Here is a 16,501-nt window from a genome sequence, read left to right on the forward strand (position 1 = left end):
CAATGATGATACAGCATGTTTTTCAGCAAAGTTAGAGGTCTTAGAAATGTGTTTAGGCCTATGGTCAAAACGTCCGCAAAAAAAAAAAAAAGAAAAAAAAAAAAAGAAAACAGTTAACTACAATGAACAAACAAATTGAGTGTTAGCAATAAAATAAAACACTACAACAGCTATTAAAATAATTCTAAAATAAGTAATCTGAGGTCATTTTGATTATTATCGAGATGCAAGAAGGAGGGAGCTAATCTATAGTGCGATATAAGTAGGCTATCATAAATAGCGCCGGTTTTACTTACCCGGGTGAGTGGACTGGTAAACTGGAAAACTGGCAAACTGGCAAGAGGACCGGATAAGCTGTTCAAATAGTAGGAAATATCTGAACGCCGCGATTGACCAAATAGAATCAAGTAGGCCTATTCCAGAAAGCTGTGTAACAATGAGCAAACGCAGACAGATCGCAGGATAAGATTTTGTGGAAATAGGCTACTTTATTCAATAAAATCATTAAACAAGAGAGAGTCAGGAGACTCAGGAGAGTCGACGAGTTCTGGAAATCTGTAAAGCATTTTTCGTTCTGCGTGGGAGGTTCCATGTGGATCTGCTCATTAGTAAAGTCAGTGAAGTTCCAAAAAAAATCAGACATACCACAGCAGTCATTTAACATACTGCTGCTCAGCCATTTAAACAATAATAGGCCTAATAATAATAATAATAATAATAATAATAATAATAATAATAGTAATAAAAAATGTAAGACAATAATATGTTTTTAGCTAAATGTGTCAAAGCTTTTCTGGAAGTCTTTTTAAAAGCTATAGAAAGTTTTACACTATACTTATCTTAGAAAAATAAATGATAACATGTCCAGCACTAAAATGCCCTTCTTATCACAACACCCAAAAATTAATAATAGTAAGATTATAAGAGTAGACAATATCATCCTCCTACTCTTAAAGGGGTAGTTCACTCAAAAAGGAAAATGTGGTCATTAGGCTACTCACCCTCATGTTGTTCCAAACCTGTATGAGTTTCTTTCTTCTATTGAACACAAAAGAAGATATTTTGAAAAATGTTGGTAACCAGAGTTGACGATAGCCATTGACTTCCATAATGGGTGCTGCCAGCATTCTTTAAAATATCTTCTTTTTTTGTGTGTTCAACAGAATAAAGAAACTCATACAGGTTTGGAACAACATGAGAGTAAGTGATGACAGAAGCTTCATTTCTGGGTGAACTATCCCTTTAAGTATATAGACTGCTAAAGGTCCGGTCAGCCTAACAGACTTTAACAGGAAGCCACATTGTGAAGCACAGACTGAGTGCTGGGCTTGGAGAGCCGGCCCAGGAGACCCCCTGTTTGTTGTCACAGCTGAGCTCTACGCTGTTGAGGCAGTCAAGCGGGGAGACCCCGAGGACCACCACACCACAGAGAAAATGGCCTCTTAGTTTGACAATAACTCCTTCTCTCTGTGCAAACCCCCACCGCAAGCTCTCTAAATCTAGTCCGACTTTTTGGTAGGTGGGATGTTTTCACTCCAGGCTGAGAGGGAGCAGCTGATGTCTGCTCCGAGGATGGAGTTTGGGAGGCATGGTTTACGAAACGGGGTCAGGGCTAAGAACAAGGACTCTTGTGTGTTATAAAAACTCTTGCCATTTATCACTGCAGACAATCTCTGGACGGGAAACATAGCACATATATATAGCTGCGCTGACATCTATTTAATATGTTTCCCCTTTCTTTTGGAAACCTTTTTGAGCCACAGAATGCGCAATATACACTCTTAAAAATAACGGTTCTATAGTGGCATCTATGGATCCATGAATATCCTTTAACATCAATGTTCAAAAGGTTCTTTATAAATCATTAAAAAAAAAGAACTATTTACAGAAAGGTTCTTTGAGAACCCAAAATGGTAATTCTATGGCATCGCTGTGAAAACCCCCTATTTGCAACCTTTATTTTTAAGAATGTGAGGAACTTTACAGAAAAGTTCAATTGGTGAACATTAGTTAATACATTAGATATGGTGAGCTAACAATGAATAACAAAATAGATTAATACTAATTTCTAAACATGCTAGTGTTCATTGTTAATTCATGTTCGTTCAAAATACTTTAATTCCCTTTGACATGTCAAATGAGTTCGTTTATGTAGAAATTAACATTAATAACAAATGATGGGTAAGATGAGTTACACTTGTTACATGTACTTACTATTGTAGTAACACTTGTTACATGTACTTACTATTGTAGTAACAGTATAAGACCTTTACGAGGATACTGGCTGGTGCATAATTACAACCAAACCCCAACCCATACAGTAAGTATGTTAATTAATATTACTCAGTACTCATTTGCGTAATTACATTGTAACAATGCCTCCTTAAAATAAAGTGTAATCAAATGCTGTTGTTCATTGTCAGTTCATTACACCTATGTTAATGAATTGAACCGCACAGTGTAGTGTAAGAATATAAACTGCATAGCCTAAATAAAAGGAGTTAACATGGACTGGTAGAGCATGGTTCTAGCAAATGACCAGGTCAAATATTTCAATCCTAGTGATCACACATACTGATAAAACCTATGAATGCAATGCCGCTTTAGATAGAGTATCTTTCAAATGCTTATGGAAATCAACCATTTTCTTGCAAAGCATCATCATGCATGAGACTGCTGTGCGTGCTTGAGTATGGAAGAGTGCTGTAAGATTGCAAGTAGCGCAATACATTGATTTATGGTTGTTAGCAAGCGGCAGATTTCCTCCTATTGTTAGAGGGTGTTGATACTGTCAAGGGAGAGGAGGGAGCGAGAGAGAGGGGGAGTGGGAACTGAGAGGGTGGGGAAAGAGACATACTGGTGAGGATACTGGCTGGTTTGGACAGAGAGAGAGAGAGGGAAGGAAAGAGGGGTGGGGAGTTTCCAGGATTGTTTAAGGCTAGTTTTAAAACTGCCATCCGGAGGAACCCTTTCAGTACCTCTGGAAAGCGAGATGGCCCAGACCGTGCCTCTGCTGCTGTTGGCCGTGCTGAACTCTCTGAGCTGCCACAGTGAAGTGAGGGCCAGGGACCCTGATGTGGAGGAAGAGGAGGCTGTTGGGATTGGAGGAAGAGCAAATCATACGCCTGTCACCTTTGGGATGCCACATGAACATCCCAGCATCCCAGTGCCTCCAGCTGGCTCAAAAAGAGGGTGAGTCAAATGGGCATTTTTAAAACTATATATATTTATAACTATACATCAGATTTTGTGTGTCTTAGTCAAAATATTTAATTTGACGTGAATTATACTAAGGATATTTGTCTTTTCAATAAGATATGTCTAAAGGTCTTATAGGTCATGTCTAATTTTCATATAACCCTTGTTTTACACTACTAGTCAGAAGTCTGGACATGTGTTTTTTTTATTATTAATACTATTTACTACAAATCAAAAACGTTAAATAAATTAAATGAAAGTAGACATTAGTGACCAAAAAATGGTTATAAATCAACTATCCAAATCAAAGTAGCCAAGCGTCACAACTCCAATCATTCTCTCAGCTTATGAGGTGCATCATGGGATGTTTTCCCTCCGATTGGCTGCTTTTCCTTCTCTATCTGGCCCAGCTATTTAATTCATAAAATAAAATAAAAAACTAAAATATTTTTTAAATTACAAAATAATGGTAATGCTTGTAATAAACTGTAATCTGTACATCAAGTTACTTAAAAATTTTGTGTTGTAATTCCTCCATACAAATCTTTTTCTATAAAACTAATTTCAAGCATTTAAGCATAAACCTTTAAGATCACGAGACACAAATTCAAGTCAAGTGTGTCCAAAACTTTGACTGGTATTATATTTTCTCTGGAAGTTTTTTATTTGCTAAACGATCAACACTATACAACAGTACAACCCGCTGAACAGACTTGACTTTACATGTATCCCACACAGCCTTGTTTTAATATCATATTATTAAATATGCCATTTACCCTGACTAAAGTCCTTTGCATTCTCCCTCTGTTCTGAGAAAGAAAAAGCGAATGAATTTGCCCGAGAGGCTTAATTACAGTAATCTTACGATGAAGATACAAGTCAGGGCTTCAGTGATCTGGGAAGGTATTATGGAGTGACTGAGTTCCATTGTGATATCCAATATATACATAATGACCTGGGGGCCTATATGTATAGGAGCCGTAGAAGTTAGCCGTCCACTTCTATAGTCAGCTCAGTCTTAGATGTGTTAGCTGATATTTCAGCCTTGACAACACACACAGTAGCTCTCTCCTGATGTCTTGAGGATGAGAGGAATTCGACCGGACTGGGCATGCTCACTACAGCTTAACAGCGAGGCAGAGGACAGGTACCCCTACAGCAGTTTTCAAGGGCATTTGCTTTTAGTCTGGACCAGAACAAAAGAATATGAGAACCAGATGTGTTTAGAAAAGACATGGGAGGAGTGCTAATCAAAAGTGTTTAGGTGTTTAAAGAAAAATAAAAGAGAGATAAAAAGAGGGGTGAAGATGAAAGAAAGGTGGACTGATGAAGGATGTTCAGATGTGGGTACATGGAGACAGATTAACGATAAAACCATAAAGCGGCAGACAGGGCTAGAATTCAGCCAAACTATGACTGAATCGGTGGCTGAATAGGGGCTGATGTTTTACTGGACAAAGGGTCTATCATAATGGTTCAAGGTGGCAAAGAAAGGAAACAGGACAGCTCACTTATATCTAATCTCTTTGTTACTGTAACTAACACTGAAACGGATGCACAAAGGAAGGTCAGTTGAAAAAGCACAAGTAATGGGCCGTACTGTACATACAAGATGTGTTCTTGCATTTGAAAACATCTAACAGAATGGACATGTTATACAATCTTAAAAAACACATCCTGGTGCTGAGAAAATGGAGAAACATCATAGCAGTTAAAATGTCCTTCTAGTGCATGTTCATATATGGGCCATTCACACATGATGCATTGTGTCCATCTGCACTCTTTTTTTTTTTTTTTTATGTGTGTACATACGCAAACATGCATTTGACAGACATCTTTAACATTTGCAATGCACTTTGGAACATCTTTGGAACAATATTGGAACATCACCTAAAACATTTGCAATAAAACAAAATTGTCACTTTCTGTGAAACTGGCACAAAATATATGTAATAAAAATGGAAGTTGCTGCAGGGAAGCCACTGTAGCTCTTTTTCATACATTATAAATGCCTCAGAGCGTGCATGCAATAAACACTGTCATGTTATCCTGCGTCCGGACGCAGATGCCTGGTGTTTGGGAACGCAATCGTGTGAGACATTTCTGGGACTGGGAGGTAATAATACCCTATATTTTTCATCATAGATTTTGTCTTAGTCATTTCAGAATGACCAAACCAACATTTAGGATGCCGTGCAATGAAATTGGACAACTGGTTTAGACCTCAGGATCTGTTGAGCCAAAGTCACATTACTTTTTCTTTTCTTTTTATTCAGTAAATGTGTTTCCATTGTAGTTTATGTGGATGCCTTCTTACGAAAAAAAAAAAAAAAAAAACTACATCTTCGCATGTTTTTTATGCACATTTTTAGAATGTATGAGCATCTTGGCATTTCCATCCACCATTTTATTATACGATATCTCATAATTTGCATAAAAATAGGTAGTGAAACATTGCTAGTGTTAAATTAAAAGGCAGAACAATGCTTCACGTGTCCCATAGAAACACAATATGGATGCAAGAACACATCCCATGTGAACAGTCCCTAAGAAATGCCTCCAAGTCATTTGAGGGGAATAAATTGTGTTTTATAAGCTTTGCTAGAATAAGCTGCATCTTTGGAACAACAGACAGCAGAAAGAAAAAGAACTGACAGGGGAAATCTTATGTCCCTTTATGTCAGCTTGTATAATATTCATAATGAGAACAGCACCGTGAGCGCCACCTTTTCAAACATGCGTTTCAGTATTCGACAGGATGCAACTCCAGCAATATTGCAAACTAGGTCATTTTTGCAGAATACAATTTGCACACTTTACTGTAGGCTATGTTTACGAAATAATACACAGAAAAACACAGACTTGTCAAAATAAGATTGAGCATGTGTAAACATCGTAATCAATGTGTGCATATCAGATTCTCTCTGATACAACAGAAAGCTAAAAACAAACATAATGAACGTGCCAATAGAACAACATATAAAACCTTTTGCTCAGCGATAATATCTTGCCCCGAGCTTGTTGGGAAGGGTACAACAGGAAAACAACAGGGGCTCAAGAGCATATATCTTCATCAGTCTGTGATTGCATGTAATCTCTGCTCTCAACTTTCACTTTTCCCTCGTTTTTGTTCCGTGTCATCCTTCCAAACCTCCTCTCTCTGGTCAGAAACTGGTGTGCGTATGTAAATCACCGTGTGGTCACCACAGCCGTACTCTGCACAGAGACTCAGACAGTGAAATCAGTGAACCCCTGTCCCGATGGAGCTCCTGACTGTCAAATCATCACGTGAGTCACCTCATAAACTCAAACAACCTCAGATCTTACGTTTCTCAAAACTATGCTTTGCTTTATTGATGGTGATGATGATGGTGATGATCAGGTATAGGCAGTCCTCACGTCCTGTGTACAAGCAGAAGCAGACATCACTCTCTTCTCTGCACTGGAGGTGTTGCCCAGGCTATGGAGGACACAACTGCCTGGAAAAAGGCAACATACAATCTCCAGGAAGAGGTCTGGATACAATCCTTTTTACACAATAAAGCATAATGCATAAAATATGTTAGGAGTATGCATGTTGCTCTTCAGCCAATTTAAAAGGAACATCAGTTGAGCTGCCCATCCAGTTTTGGTGACTCATCTGTTGCTTCCTCTTTATCGTTCTTTTCCAGACAAACCTCCAGAGGATGAGAAGCATGCTTCAAAGTCTGAGGTTAATGACAATGACAACTCAGGCAAGTCTGTTGTTTTGGGCAAAACTGGCTTGACCTTTCATACCTTTCCTCTTTCTGCAAGCTTGCTTCTTTAAAACAACCTTTCTGACAAACAGAGGAAATATCTAGCAGGCGCCTGGCTCAGAGAGTGTCCTTCAACAGGAAAGGAACAATCAGCTGGCACTCGGGATAGCTAGAGATAGAGATAGATAGAAGCAGTGCCTTATGCCAGCAGGCAAAAGCAGCAATCATGTTTAAGAAGAATAACAACATCTTAAAGTTGTTTTCCAAATTTCCAAAATGTCTTGCAAGTGAATATATTGATAGCAGATTGTCAAATCACATTGATACTTTATTGAAAACATTTGAAAGTACAGTCTTTGGCAGTTCTTTAAAATCTAAAGTCATTGTGTGTTTATGAGAGTCTCATGTGTGCCAAATACTTAAACCTGGTATCATGAAATAAAAAAAGGATTATTCTTAGTAAAAAATAATATTTAGTTTCGTAATATTCTGTAATATTGGGTCATTAAATGTAACTTTTGGTATTTTAAGCCTGTTAAATGCTTAAGGGCTATAATAACCCCTCTAAACTGAGCATATGCGTGGGCCCAATATTTACCCTCAGACTCACAATGTTGTGGTTAACTTCTTTCCCACATTCTCCCTTCAAACAATTTTTGGTGTGTTTTTCTGTAGAAGTTAAAATGGAAACAGACCTACTGGAAGATGCAAGCTGGTCTGACAAACATCTACAGGAGGCTCCCATTCATGGTTCTTCGCCAAACCAGAGCCCTGTTGGTAAGACACGGAATCTGTGCCCAGCAAACCAAAGCACACAGGAAAACATTTAGATTGACACATTACAGTATAGGCATACTGTGAGATTTTACCACCCTAAATTGAATAGCATGACTACATAAACAATGACGTCTTCCTCTAAAGGATATCCTCTCTTTCTTATAAACAAACTCCACCGTGACGTAATCACCCAGAGATGTAGGCAGAAGGAAGGAGATTAAGAAAGAAGGGCAAAAAGTCATCACTGAACCACATGAGTCATGGAATAGCTGTTTGAAAAGGGGTTTATATATTCTCTTACATATATCTAGCCAATGAGCTCATATTGTTTAAATGCAATTACAGCCTATAAAGGAACATCCATCAAAAATGCAGAAGTTGTACTTATATTCAGTAACATAGTGAGATGTGTTTGTGTGAGAGGCTTGTAAGGAAAGGGTTATTCCTGATGAAAACATCATAAAAGCTCATGTAGAGACCCTCAAATGTCAGGCACATTGATATACTCTAGGGACGAATCAATATGCTGATATAGACAAATATATCTTAATTGCATATTTAAGAGTTCACACAAGTAACAAACAGAGTTATTTCACCATTTTCCCTTGCTAATATCTGAAATATACAAATTGTACAGTATTTCTCCAAAATGAGAGGCTTGTTAATGATATTCCAGGTGCCAAAGAACAGATCCCTACCTCTCCGCCTCTGCAATTCCTTGATTCATCAATTCTGCTGTCAATGCATCTGTTAATGTCAACCATGATGAGTCAGCTTCAACCAGTGCTGGAAAGCTTCAATCAAACACTGGAGCATCTGTCCAGTGAGGTGGACACACTGTCTCAGGACTTGCAGCAGTTGCGGATGGAACAGGAAGACAGCAGATCCATCAGCAGAGGTGAAGGTCATAGTGGATCTATTGAGCAGAGACTAGAGTACAGTCATCTTCAGGTCGACCAAATGAAAACCCAGCTGGAGGCACAGAAAGACCAGATGGAGAGGGCCTTTCAGACCCAACAAGAACTGCTGAAACACAACCTAACAAAACTGAAGGAAGAGATGGATGATCAGATCAGTCAGAGTCAGGATGCACAGGTCATTAATTCACTCGGACTCCTTAAGTGACTAATAAATCTTAACACATTGAAACAGTGCATAAATATTTTTTTTGTGTGTTATTCCAACAGGTGAATCTCCATTCTCTAACTGAATTGGTTGAGGAGGTGAGACTTGGCCAGAAAAGGCTGGAAGGGGCAATGCAGAGAGAGCGTGCTGAGTTTGTCGATCAAAGTGGAGGCCAGCCAACACAGGCGTCAGGAGTGTGGGAGGCCATCACTCGGCTAGATGAGAAGGCACAAAGTAACTCTGTGCAGCTCAGCAGCTTGTCTGACACTTCAAAAGATTCTGCTAAAAAGATCAATGATCTGCAAAGAGACCTATTGATCCTGGGACAGAGCCTAGGGGAGGTCAAACAACGCACTGAGGTCCAGTTTGTGGAGACAGGTCTGGAGGTGGAGGCTACTCGCGTCAGGGTGCTCAACAGCATTGGGGAACTTACAGCTAACGTAAGTGCGCATGAGGGCCTGTTGAGAGAAATAGAGATTGACCTGGACAACATCTATCATCAACTACAAAGAAATGATTCGGTAATTGCAGAGCAGGTCTGTAGCTGCAAATCGATGGGAATTTCACTAGCTAGGTTGGAGCTGGAGGTGGCTAACGTGACACATTTAACAAGACAGAACCGACTTGCACTTGAGGAGGCAAATCTAGATAGGAATCAGGCCACTCAAATGGAGGATCTTCATCAGGGCCTGCTGAATATGAAGGAATCATTGGCATTTGAGCAGAGCAGAAGCAGGAGTCTTCATGACAGTATTTCCCAGCTACAGGCTTCACTCCTGGACAGTCAGCAGGAGATACAAGGCCTGAGAGAGCGGGATGAGGACAAGTCGACTGAAATTCGAGGCCTATCAGCCACCTTCTCTTCCCTCCTGAATGATGCTGTACGCCACTCTGAAGTCCTGGAAGTGCTACTCGGAGAAGAGGTCTTGGAATTCACACTCTGGTCACATAGCCAAAAGAAAGAGCTCAGTATCCCAGATCTTTTACAGAGAATGCATGTGATGCAGCAAAAGATTGAGACACATGATAGGAGTCTGAATTCTATTCGGAGAAAGCATCCTGACGGAGATGAGATGAATAGCGATGACCCGGAAGCATACTCAGAGGGGACCGCCACAAAGAACCAGGTGAAGGGCACTGAAAGTTACCAGTCCTCATTAGACCCTTTGACCGGAGAGGAGGATGTGGATTACTCCGTCAGTGACTTCTGGAGTCTAGGAAAAGAGGTGGAGCAATTAGCAGGTAGAATAACCATGTTGGAAGAGCGCTGTGGCAACTGTACTGAGCCCCCTGGTGGCTCTGTTGTGGAACTGCAGGCAGATATAGCATACCTACGTCAGAGCCTAGAAGATCATTTGAGAATGTTTCAAAAACTGTTCAGTAATACAGAAGAACTAGCCAGCTCGAGCAGAAGCCTGAACCTATATGAAGTTTGGAGGCTGGTGAGAAAGAAAGATGAAAAGAAAAGGAGGGGGCACAAAAAGCAAGAAGACCAGGAGAAAAGAGAAGAAAAGTCTTCCAGTGAGCGACGCAAAAGATACAGCGAAACAGGTAATATATCTCATTAATACAGTTTTTTTTCCCCATTTTCCATTAGTTTTAAACATGAATGAAGAAGATATTTGGTACTGAAAGGCCTATATAGTGTACACACCACAACACTGCCTCTAAATGGACAACACTTAAACTACATCATGACAAAGCAGTTTTTCTGTAACTTAAAAGTATACATTTTTACCCAAACAAATCATCAAAATAACTTTATCTCTTTAGAACATGCTTGGTTACCACATCCCCCCGTAGTGTTCATCACAAGCCTGGACTACAGAATAGGGCCAAATGGGGAGCTTGCATCAAAAAATGTTGCTGTGAACTACGGTGGTACTTTTAATCCTACATCAGGGGTGTTCCAGGCCCCAGAGACGGGACTCTATCTCTTTTTAGTGACCTTAGACTTTGAGAGAGGCCTTTCATTGGCTGTACTGAAACGCAGTGGAGTTACAGTGGCCTCCCTCAGACAGGAACAAGGGGAAAAGAGGGGACCAGTGAGCCGAGCCTCTCTGCTGGAGCTTCGGCGAGGGGAGGCGGTTACATTAGAATTGATGCATGGATCATTACGAAAAGCGCAGCCTGGGGATAACAAACTGTCTGGACTATTGCTCTTCATTACAGAGCACAAGGACATGCTGTGAAAAGAACTGGGTGAGCGACAAAGGCATGGGAGGATACATTCAAGTCTGACGCACTGTGCGTCACTGCCAGACATGCTTTAATTTGCATGCATGCCATGCATTCTCTTCTTGAAGGTGCAAAAATACTTGTTTAAATATTATGTTTTGTAATTGGTTCTGGAATATTACTGAGAAAACAGATAAGAAATAAGGGGAAGAAAGCATATATACCAGAACAATTTAGATACCACCAGACCTTCTGTTGGCATAGTATGGAAACCAGTTACTATGAGGCGATATGAATAAACAAAAGGTACCAATAGTGAGGGTAATTCTGTACATCCAACAATTCATGCATTCAAATGATCACATTCAATGCAAATGTCAATCAAGAAGAAGGAGGCATGACTGTGTACTAAAATAAGGTATTTTACTTAAAAATTGATACATTGGACTAATTCTGTGTACAGAACAGCTTTTCTTGGTAAACATAAGGCATCTCTCTTAAAACCAGATACTGTGCACAATACAGTTAAAAAAAGGTTCATATTATTCAGGCCATTTTACATATTTCCTTACACATTAAACAATTAGGACAAAAATATTGTGTCATTTATCTAGACAGATAAGCTTAAATCAGTTCAAATGTTATTTTACAGGTTAACGTGCTTGATTGTAATGGACAGAATAGGCTTGAGCACAAAACTGCAGCCCAAACAATGAGAAAAGACACATATCTGAATCTTCAATGCAAAAGTTTTTGTACTAGTCTCTCTCCTTCCTTGTACCTTTGTAGAAATGCAGAAGTGGAATTTCCCAGACAGCTATAAATCACTGGCATAAATACACCCCCCCGTGATATAACCGGATCTTCAAGAAACGGCTAACTTGTTTTCGAGGCAAAGGACCCTGGTTTTGAAGTTGAACCTGAATTCCCCACAAGTGCTAATAATGCATTGCGTGATTCAAATTTTTGACTAAGCTCTGTTGCACACAAAAAAAAAATGTGTTCACATAATCTCATCAGTTATGGGGGGAAAAATATGTTCATGTATATGAAAGGTGAACTTAAGTCGCCTGTCCTGACTTTTGAGTAAATTATAGATAAAGGTCTAGTTTTACACATTAGAACAATGACAAATGATAATTCACACCCACACTTTCATAGGAAGTCATTAAATGTAGAATTTCATTTTAAAGTCATAAATTTACTATTACTAGTATTTGTAAGGTTGAGCTGCTCAGTAAAAACATTGAGAATGTCATTTGCAAGAACAGTGTTAATAATCCTGCAAGTAAAAGTATCTTACCACAATAATTCATACTATATGACATGACATGAATAAATAGCACATGCATTTGCATTATTCAATCACATTAGACATTTATGAGTCATATGATTTCCAAGCGTCACAACATTAGATTCAAGGCAAAACAGTTCAAATGAGGCATTGAATACAACAGCAATCCAATCTGACACTGAAAAAATTCAGATGTGATATACTGAGGTTGACTTGAAGGCTATAGGATAAAACAAAACAACGGTTATGAGGCATTCAGGAGCAGTAGGCATCCATTTGCACCGACACATCTGCGATGAGGCAGATCAGGTCTGCCATTCTGGGTGATTGAAAGTCACCATATCTTTTAGATGAATAGATTTTATGGCTGCAGTGTTGGCAATATTTGACTGGTGGTACTTCAATTCTTCATGCCAGAGCTGGAGTTATGATCACATTACTCATTATACCTGAACCTTCTATTTCTAACAACAAATCCATTCCAGGTCTTTGCAAAAGTAAAAACCCTATCGCTAACCCCCAGTTTTGTATTTGAACATCTAATGGACAGATTCTCAGAAAGGAAAGCAGTTGAAGGAATAATTCTTCAAAAAGGCTATTAATTAAAATATTAATATGTAGTTAACGGGACATTTTCTTTTATACATATATATGACAATATGGGTCATTTGAATTAAATAGGGCATGTTCTCTGACGTTTCGGTGGCCACAACTGCACATGGTCCAAATGTAGAGTGACCATTTAGACACTAGCCATACTGGAGCACATCCCAAGCATATGGCTGGTTCGGTCCAAATATGTCCACATCTCAAGTCAGTCAATAACAGAGCCTCAAGCCTTCTCCCAAATGGCTCCATTACTGTGCTCCCATGGCAAATGGTGCCACCTTGCCACTCCTCCATACAGATGTATTGTATTACACAGCTTTCACAGAAAGCACCATTATGCTCTTCAATTCTCTCCCAATATATAAGAGTGCCTGAAGAAGAAGAAATGGTGGCGATGGGGATGGTGTGAGTACTGATGCCTGTTGATCTTACTGTCCTTACTTCCTCGTGGATGCGTTATGGCACATACTGTCCAGCAGAGCGTGCTACATGACACTAAGAGCATAACTGCAACAGGACGAGGAATTACAGCCAGACAGGGAGGCAAATGTTCTGCTCAGCAGCGCTCCCACAGGTCTGTCTAGGAACTGAGGCAATAGTTCATAAAGTGAGCATAAATATCTCCATGATATATCTCAGACTGGCATATGGAGGGAAAACTGATCATATTTTGATATCCTGTGATTCAACCATTTTGGCAAGTGTTTTCTTGACTCGAAGAGCAGTGAGGCGAGAGGATGGGTTGTGGGCCCAGCACTCAGACATAAGCTTTAGCATGGCCCGTAAGCACTGTGTGGAGATGGAGACAAGAGACCAGTTGTTTAAGGGTTGTATTTTATACAACTATCCAATGCAGTGATATTTACAAAAGTTCTGTGGCTTTTAGCATCCATCTGTTAGCAATGAGATCAACTATATGCCTAATGTACTCTTAAATGTTGACACAATGACTTCTTATAAGCACATTTGCAATTTACAAAAATTAAATGGTTACAAAAGATTTCTATTTTAAATAAATGTTTGAACTGTCTGAACTTTCTATTCATCGAAGAACCCTGAAAAAAATGCATCACAGTTTCCACCAAAATATTAAACAGAGCAACTTTTTTCAACATTGACAATAATAAGAAATTTTCCTTGAGCTCCAAATCAGTATATTAGAATGATTTCTGAAGGATCATGTAACACTGAAGAAATGATGCTGAAAATTCAGCTTTGCCAAAGATATAAATTACGTTTTTAAATATAATATGATAGAAAACAGTTATTTAAAATTGTAATACTTAATGTTACTGTACTTTGGATTTTAAAAAATACCTAATTAAACATTAAATAAATAATTGTTGGATAGCAGTCTTGCTGAGCATAAGAGACTTCTTTCCAAAAAAAAAACAAGAAATAAAAAACATTTAAATGGTAGTGTATGTCAACACAAGATCGATGAAAATTAGTATCTGAGCAGTGTTGAACTGAACTGTGGTGCTTGATCTTACCTCGTCACTGTTCCAGCGATTAGACACCACTGGCCGCATGCCTTTAACACATACCACTTCCCTCATGTCCTCATATGACGGTTCTGAAGGTACCATGTCCCAGTATGGCAACTGATACTCCTCAACAATACCTGCACATAAAAGAAAATTCCCTTATTAAAACAAATCCATCACATATGTATAAAGGAGAGACAAAAAGTGTGTATACATTATTATAACCTCAAACACTCTAACACATGTAGACCGTACCTCCTGTCACGCATCTGCGGGCCATCTCCCAAACAATGAGACCGTAGCTGTAAATATCAGCCATTATGTACGCTTGGAATTGGTTCTTATTTAGGGTCTCATCCAGGACCTCTGGTGCCATGTACCGCCGTGTTCCCATCCTTGTGCTCAGAGGGACATCCACCTCATTGGTGTCACTAAAATAAAAGCAAACAAGGGTTCAAACTATTGCAAACAACTGCATACTAGCTGTAAATGAAGTATGCTTCAATGATACTTTTTAGTCATTGCCAGTGTGGCAAAACATTTATTTGCAGGCATGTTTGAGTATGTGTTGTTAGAGTGTCTTCACCTGTTGTATTTCACAGCCAGGCCCAGGTCAGCAATGCAGCAGGTGCCATTCTTCTTTATGAGGATGTTTTTGCTCTTTAGGTCTCTGTGAGCGATGGCAGGTTTGCCCTGTGTGCCGTAGATCTCTGTGTGGAGGTGGCACAGGCCACAGGCTGCAGAGTAGGCCAGCCTCAGCAGAGCCTGTGTGTCCAGGGTGGTGTATTTCAGATAGTCATAGAGAGAGCCGTTCTCATGGTAGTCCGTGATGAGGAAAAGCTGAGTGAATGCACCCGTGCCCTTAATATCTGCAGCTATAAAGCCTGGAGCAAGACCGGAAGAAAGAGTGTGAATGTTAAAGGGTTAGTTCACACAAAAATGAAATGTCTGTCATTAATTACTATCCGAGCTATCGGATTTCATAAAAACTAATTTAATTTGTGTTCTGAAGATGAACGAAAGTCTTATGGGTTTATAAGACATGAGCAATTAATGACAGAATTAAAATGTTTGGGTGAAATAACCCTTTTAAAAAACCACAGCAACAATCGTACAGACAGGCATTAGGGAAAATATCAAATATGCTAAGTTTTACATCAGTGTACAAAACTACAATTTGTGAAAAATATTAATCTACCTTAAACCATCAAAATGTTTCATCGTCCCTTCATATTAAAATATAAATGCAATATATTTGACTGTACATTAATAATGATTATTCTACTGGTTTTGCAATGGAAGTATCATATCAAATTATTAAAATGCAATGCTCCCAACTATGAGTCCCTACTATGCGTTTTTTGATTGAACCTACCGAGTATATTCTCGTGTCTCATGAGCACAGTTTGGTAAATCTCGGTCTCTCTGAACCAACTGGCCTCTTCACGGGTAAAGAACACTTTCACCGCCACCTTTTCTCCTCTCCAGCGACCGAGCCACACTTCTCCATACCTCCCCTTTCCGATTTGACGTACCATCTGAATTTGTTTAGCGATGGTGCGCTGGACCTGTGAATCGAGAGAATTGGGCAATTCAACTCAAAATATTTAATGGTTCATAACTACAAACATTTATATTGACTCAAGAAATTTCCATGCCCTTTCCCATACCTTTTTAAAACTGTGTTAATTTACATAACCGTAAACCCTGTCTTTTTTTGAAAAACATGTTCAGAAACAGTGCCTCACCAGCAGGGGGAGCCCTGAACCAGAGCCAGTGCTTGACTGACTAATAAGATCTTTGAGAGACTCTCCTACTGGGATGAAGGCCTCATCCTGCTCCAGATCTCTTTGGTACCGCCTCCGTCCCGTCTGTAGCTTATACCTGATCAAACAGCCACACAGAGTATATCATCACCTTCAATGCAATGTTACATCACAGAAGCTGTTTCACAAAGGGATCAGTAACTTATTACTAAGACCAACAGTATATATATATATCCATGCATTAAGATCAAGCACAAGAGGTGTCTTAAACAGATGATCAATCTTAAACAGGTGTGTCTGTGCCAGTGTTATCAGTATGCTGGTCAATAA

The 16,501-nt window shown here is 39.3% G+C and overlaps 2 protein-coding genes across 3 annotated transcripts in view; one reads left to right on the plus strand and one right to left on the minus strand.

The window, feature by feature from the left end:
- Window positions 1-2,880: 2,880 nt before the first annotated feature.
- Window positions 2,881-12,384, plus strand: mmrn2b (multimerin 2b). 2 transcript variants are annotated; one of them, XM_084433462.1, is made up of 8 exons: window positions 2,881-3,192; window positions 6,367-6,486; window positions 6,581-6,711; window positions 6,870-6,932; window positions 7,611-7,712; window positions 8,389-8,807; window positions 8,900-10,388; window positions 10,611-12,384. In XM_084433462.1, the coding sequence occupies exons 1-8, from the start codon at window positions 2,993-2,995 to the stop codon at window positions 11,027-11,029; spliced, it is 2,943 nt and encodes a 980-aa protein (XP_084289588.1). In that variant the 5' UTR covers window positions 2,881-2,992; the 3' UTR covers window positions 11,030-12,384. The 2 variants fall into 2 exon arrangements, with proteins under 2 accessions (XP_084289588.1, XP_084289589.1); XM_084433463.1 differs by having other exon boundaries at window positions 2,916-3,192; window positions 6,581-6,687.
- bmpr1ab (bone morphogenetic protein receptor, type IAb) overlaps window positions 12,371-16,501 on the minus strand; it is a 33,386-nt gene continuing 29,255 nt past the window's right edge. Inside the window, exons 8-13 of the mRNA XM_084433464.1 lie at window positions 16,154-16,289; window positions 15,781-15,973; window positions 14,992-15,289; window positions 14,661-14,836; window positions 14,412-14,542; window positions 12,371-13,707 (exon numbers count right to left, since the gene is read on the minus strand). Of these exons, the coding sequence (XP_084289590.1) occupies window positions 13,582-13,707; window positions 14,412-14,542; window positions 14,661-14,836; window positions 14,992-15,289; window positions 15,781-15,973; window positions 16,154-16,289 (1,060 nt within the window). The 3' untranslated portion in view covers window positions 12,371-13,581. The remainder of the gene's footprint in view (window positions 13,708-14,411; window positions 14,543-14,660; window positions 14,837-14,991; window positions 15,290-15,780; window positions 15,974-16,153; window positions 16,290-16,501) is intronic.

The sequence above is a fragment of the Rutilus rutilus genome (genome assembly GCF_951802725.1).
Source record: "Rutilus rutilus genome assembly, chromosome: 16".
NCBI lineage: Eukaryota > Metazoa > Chordata > Actinopteri > Cypriniformes > Leuciscidae > Rutilus > Rutilus rutilus.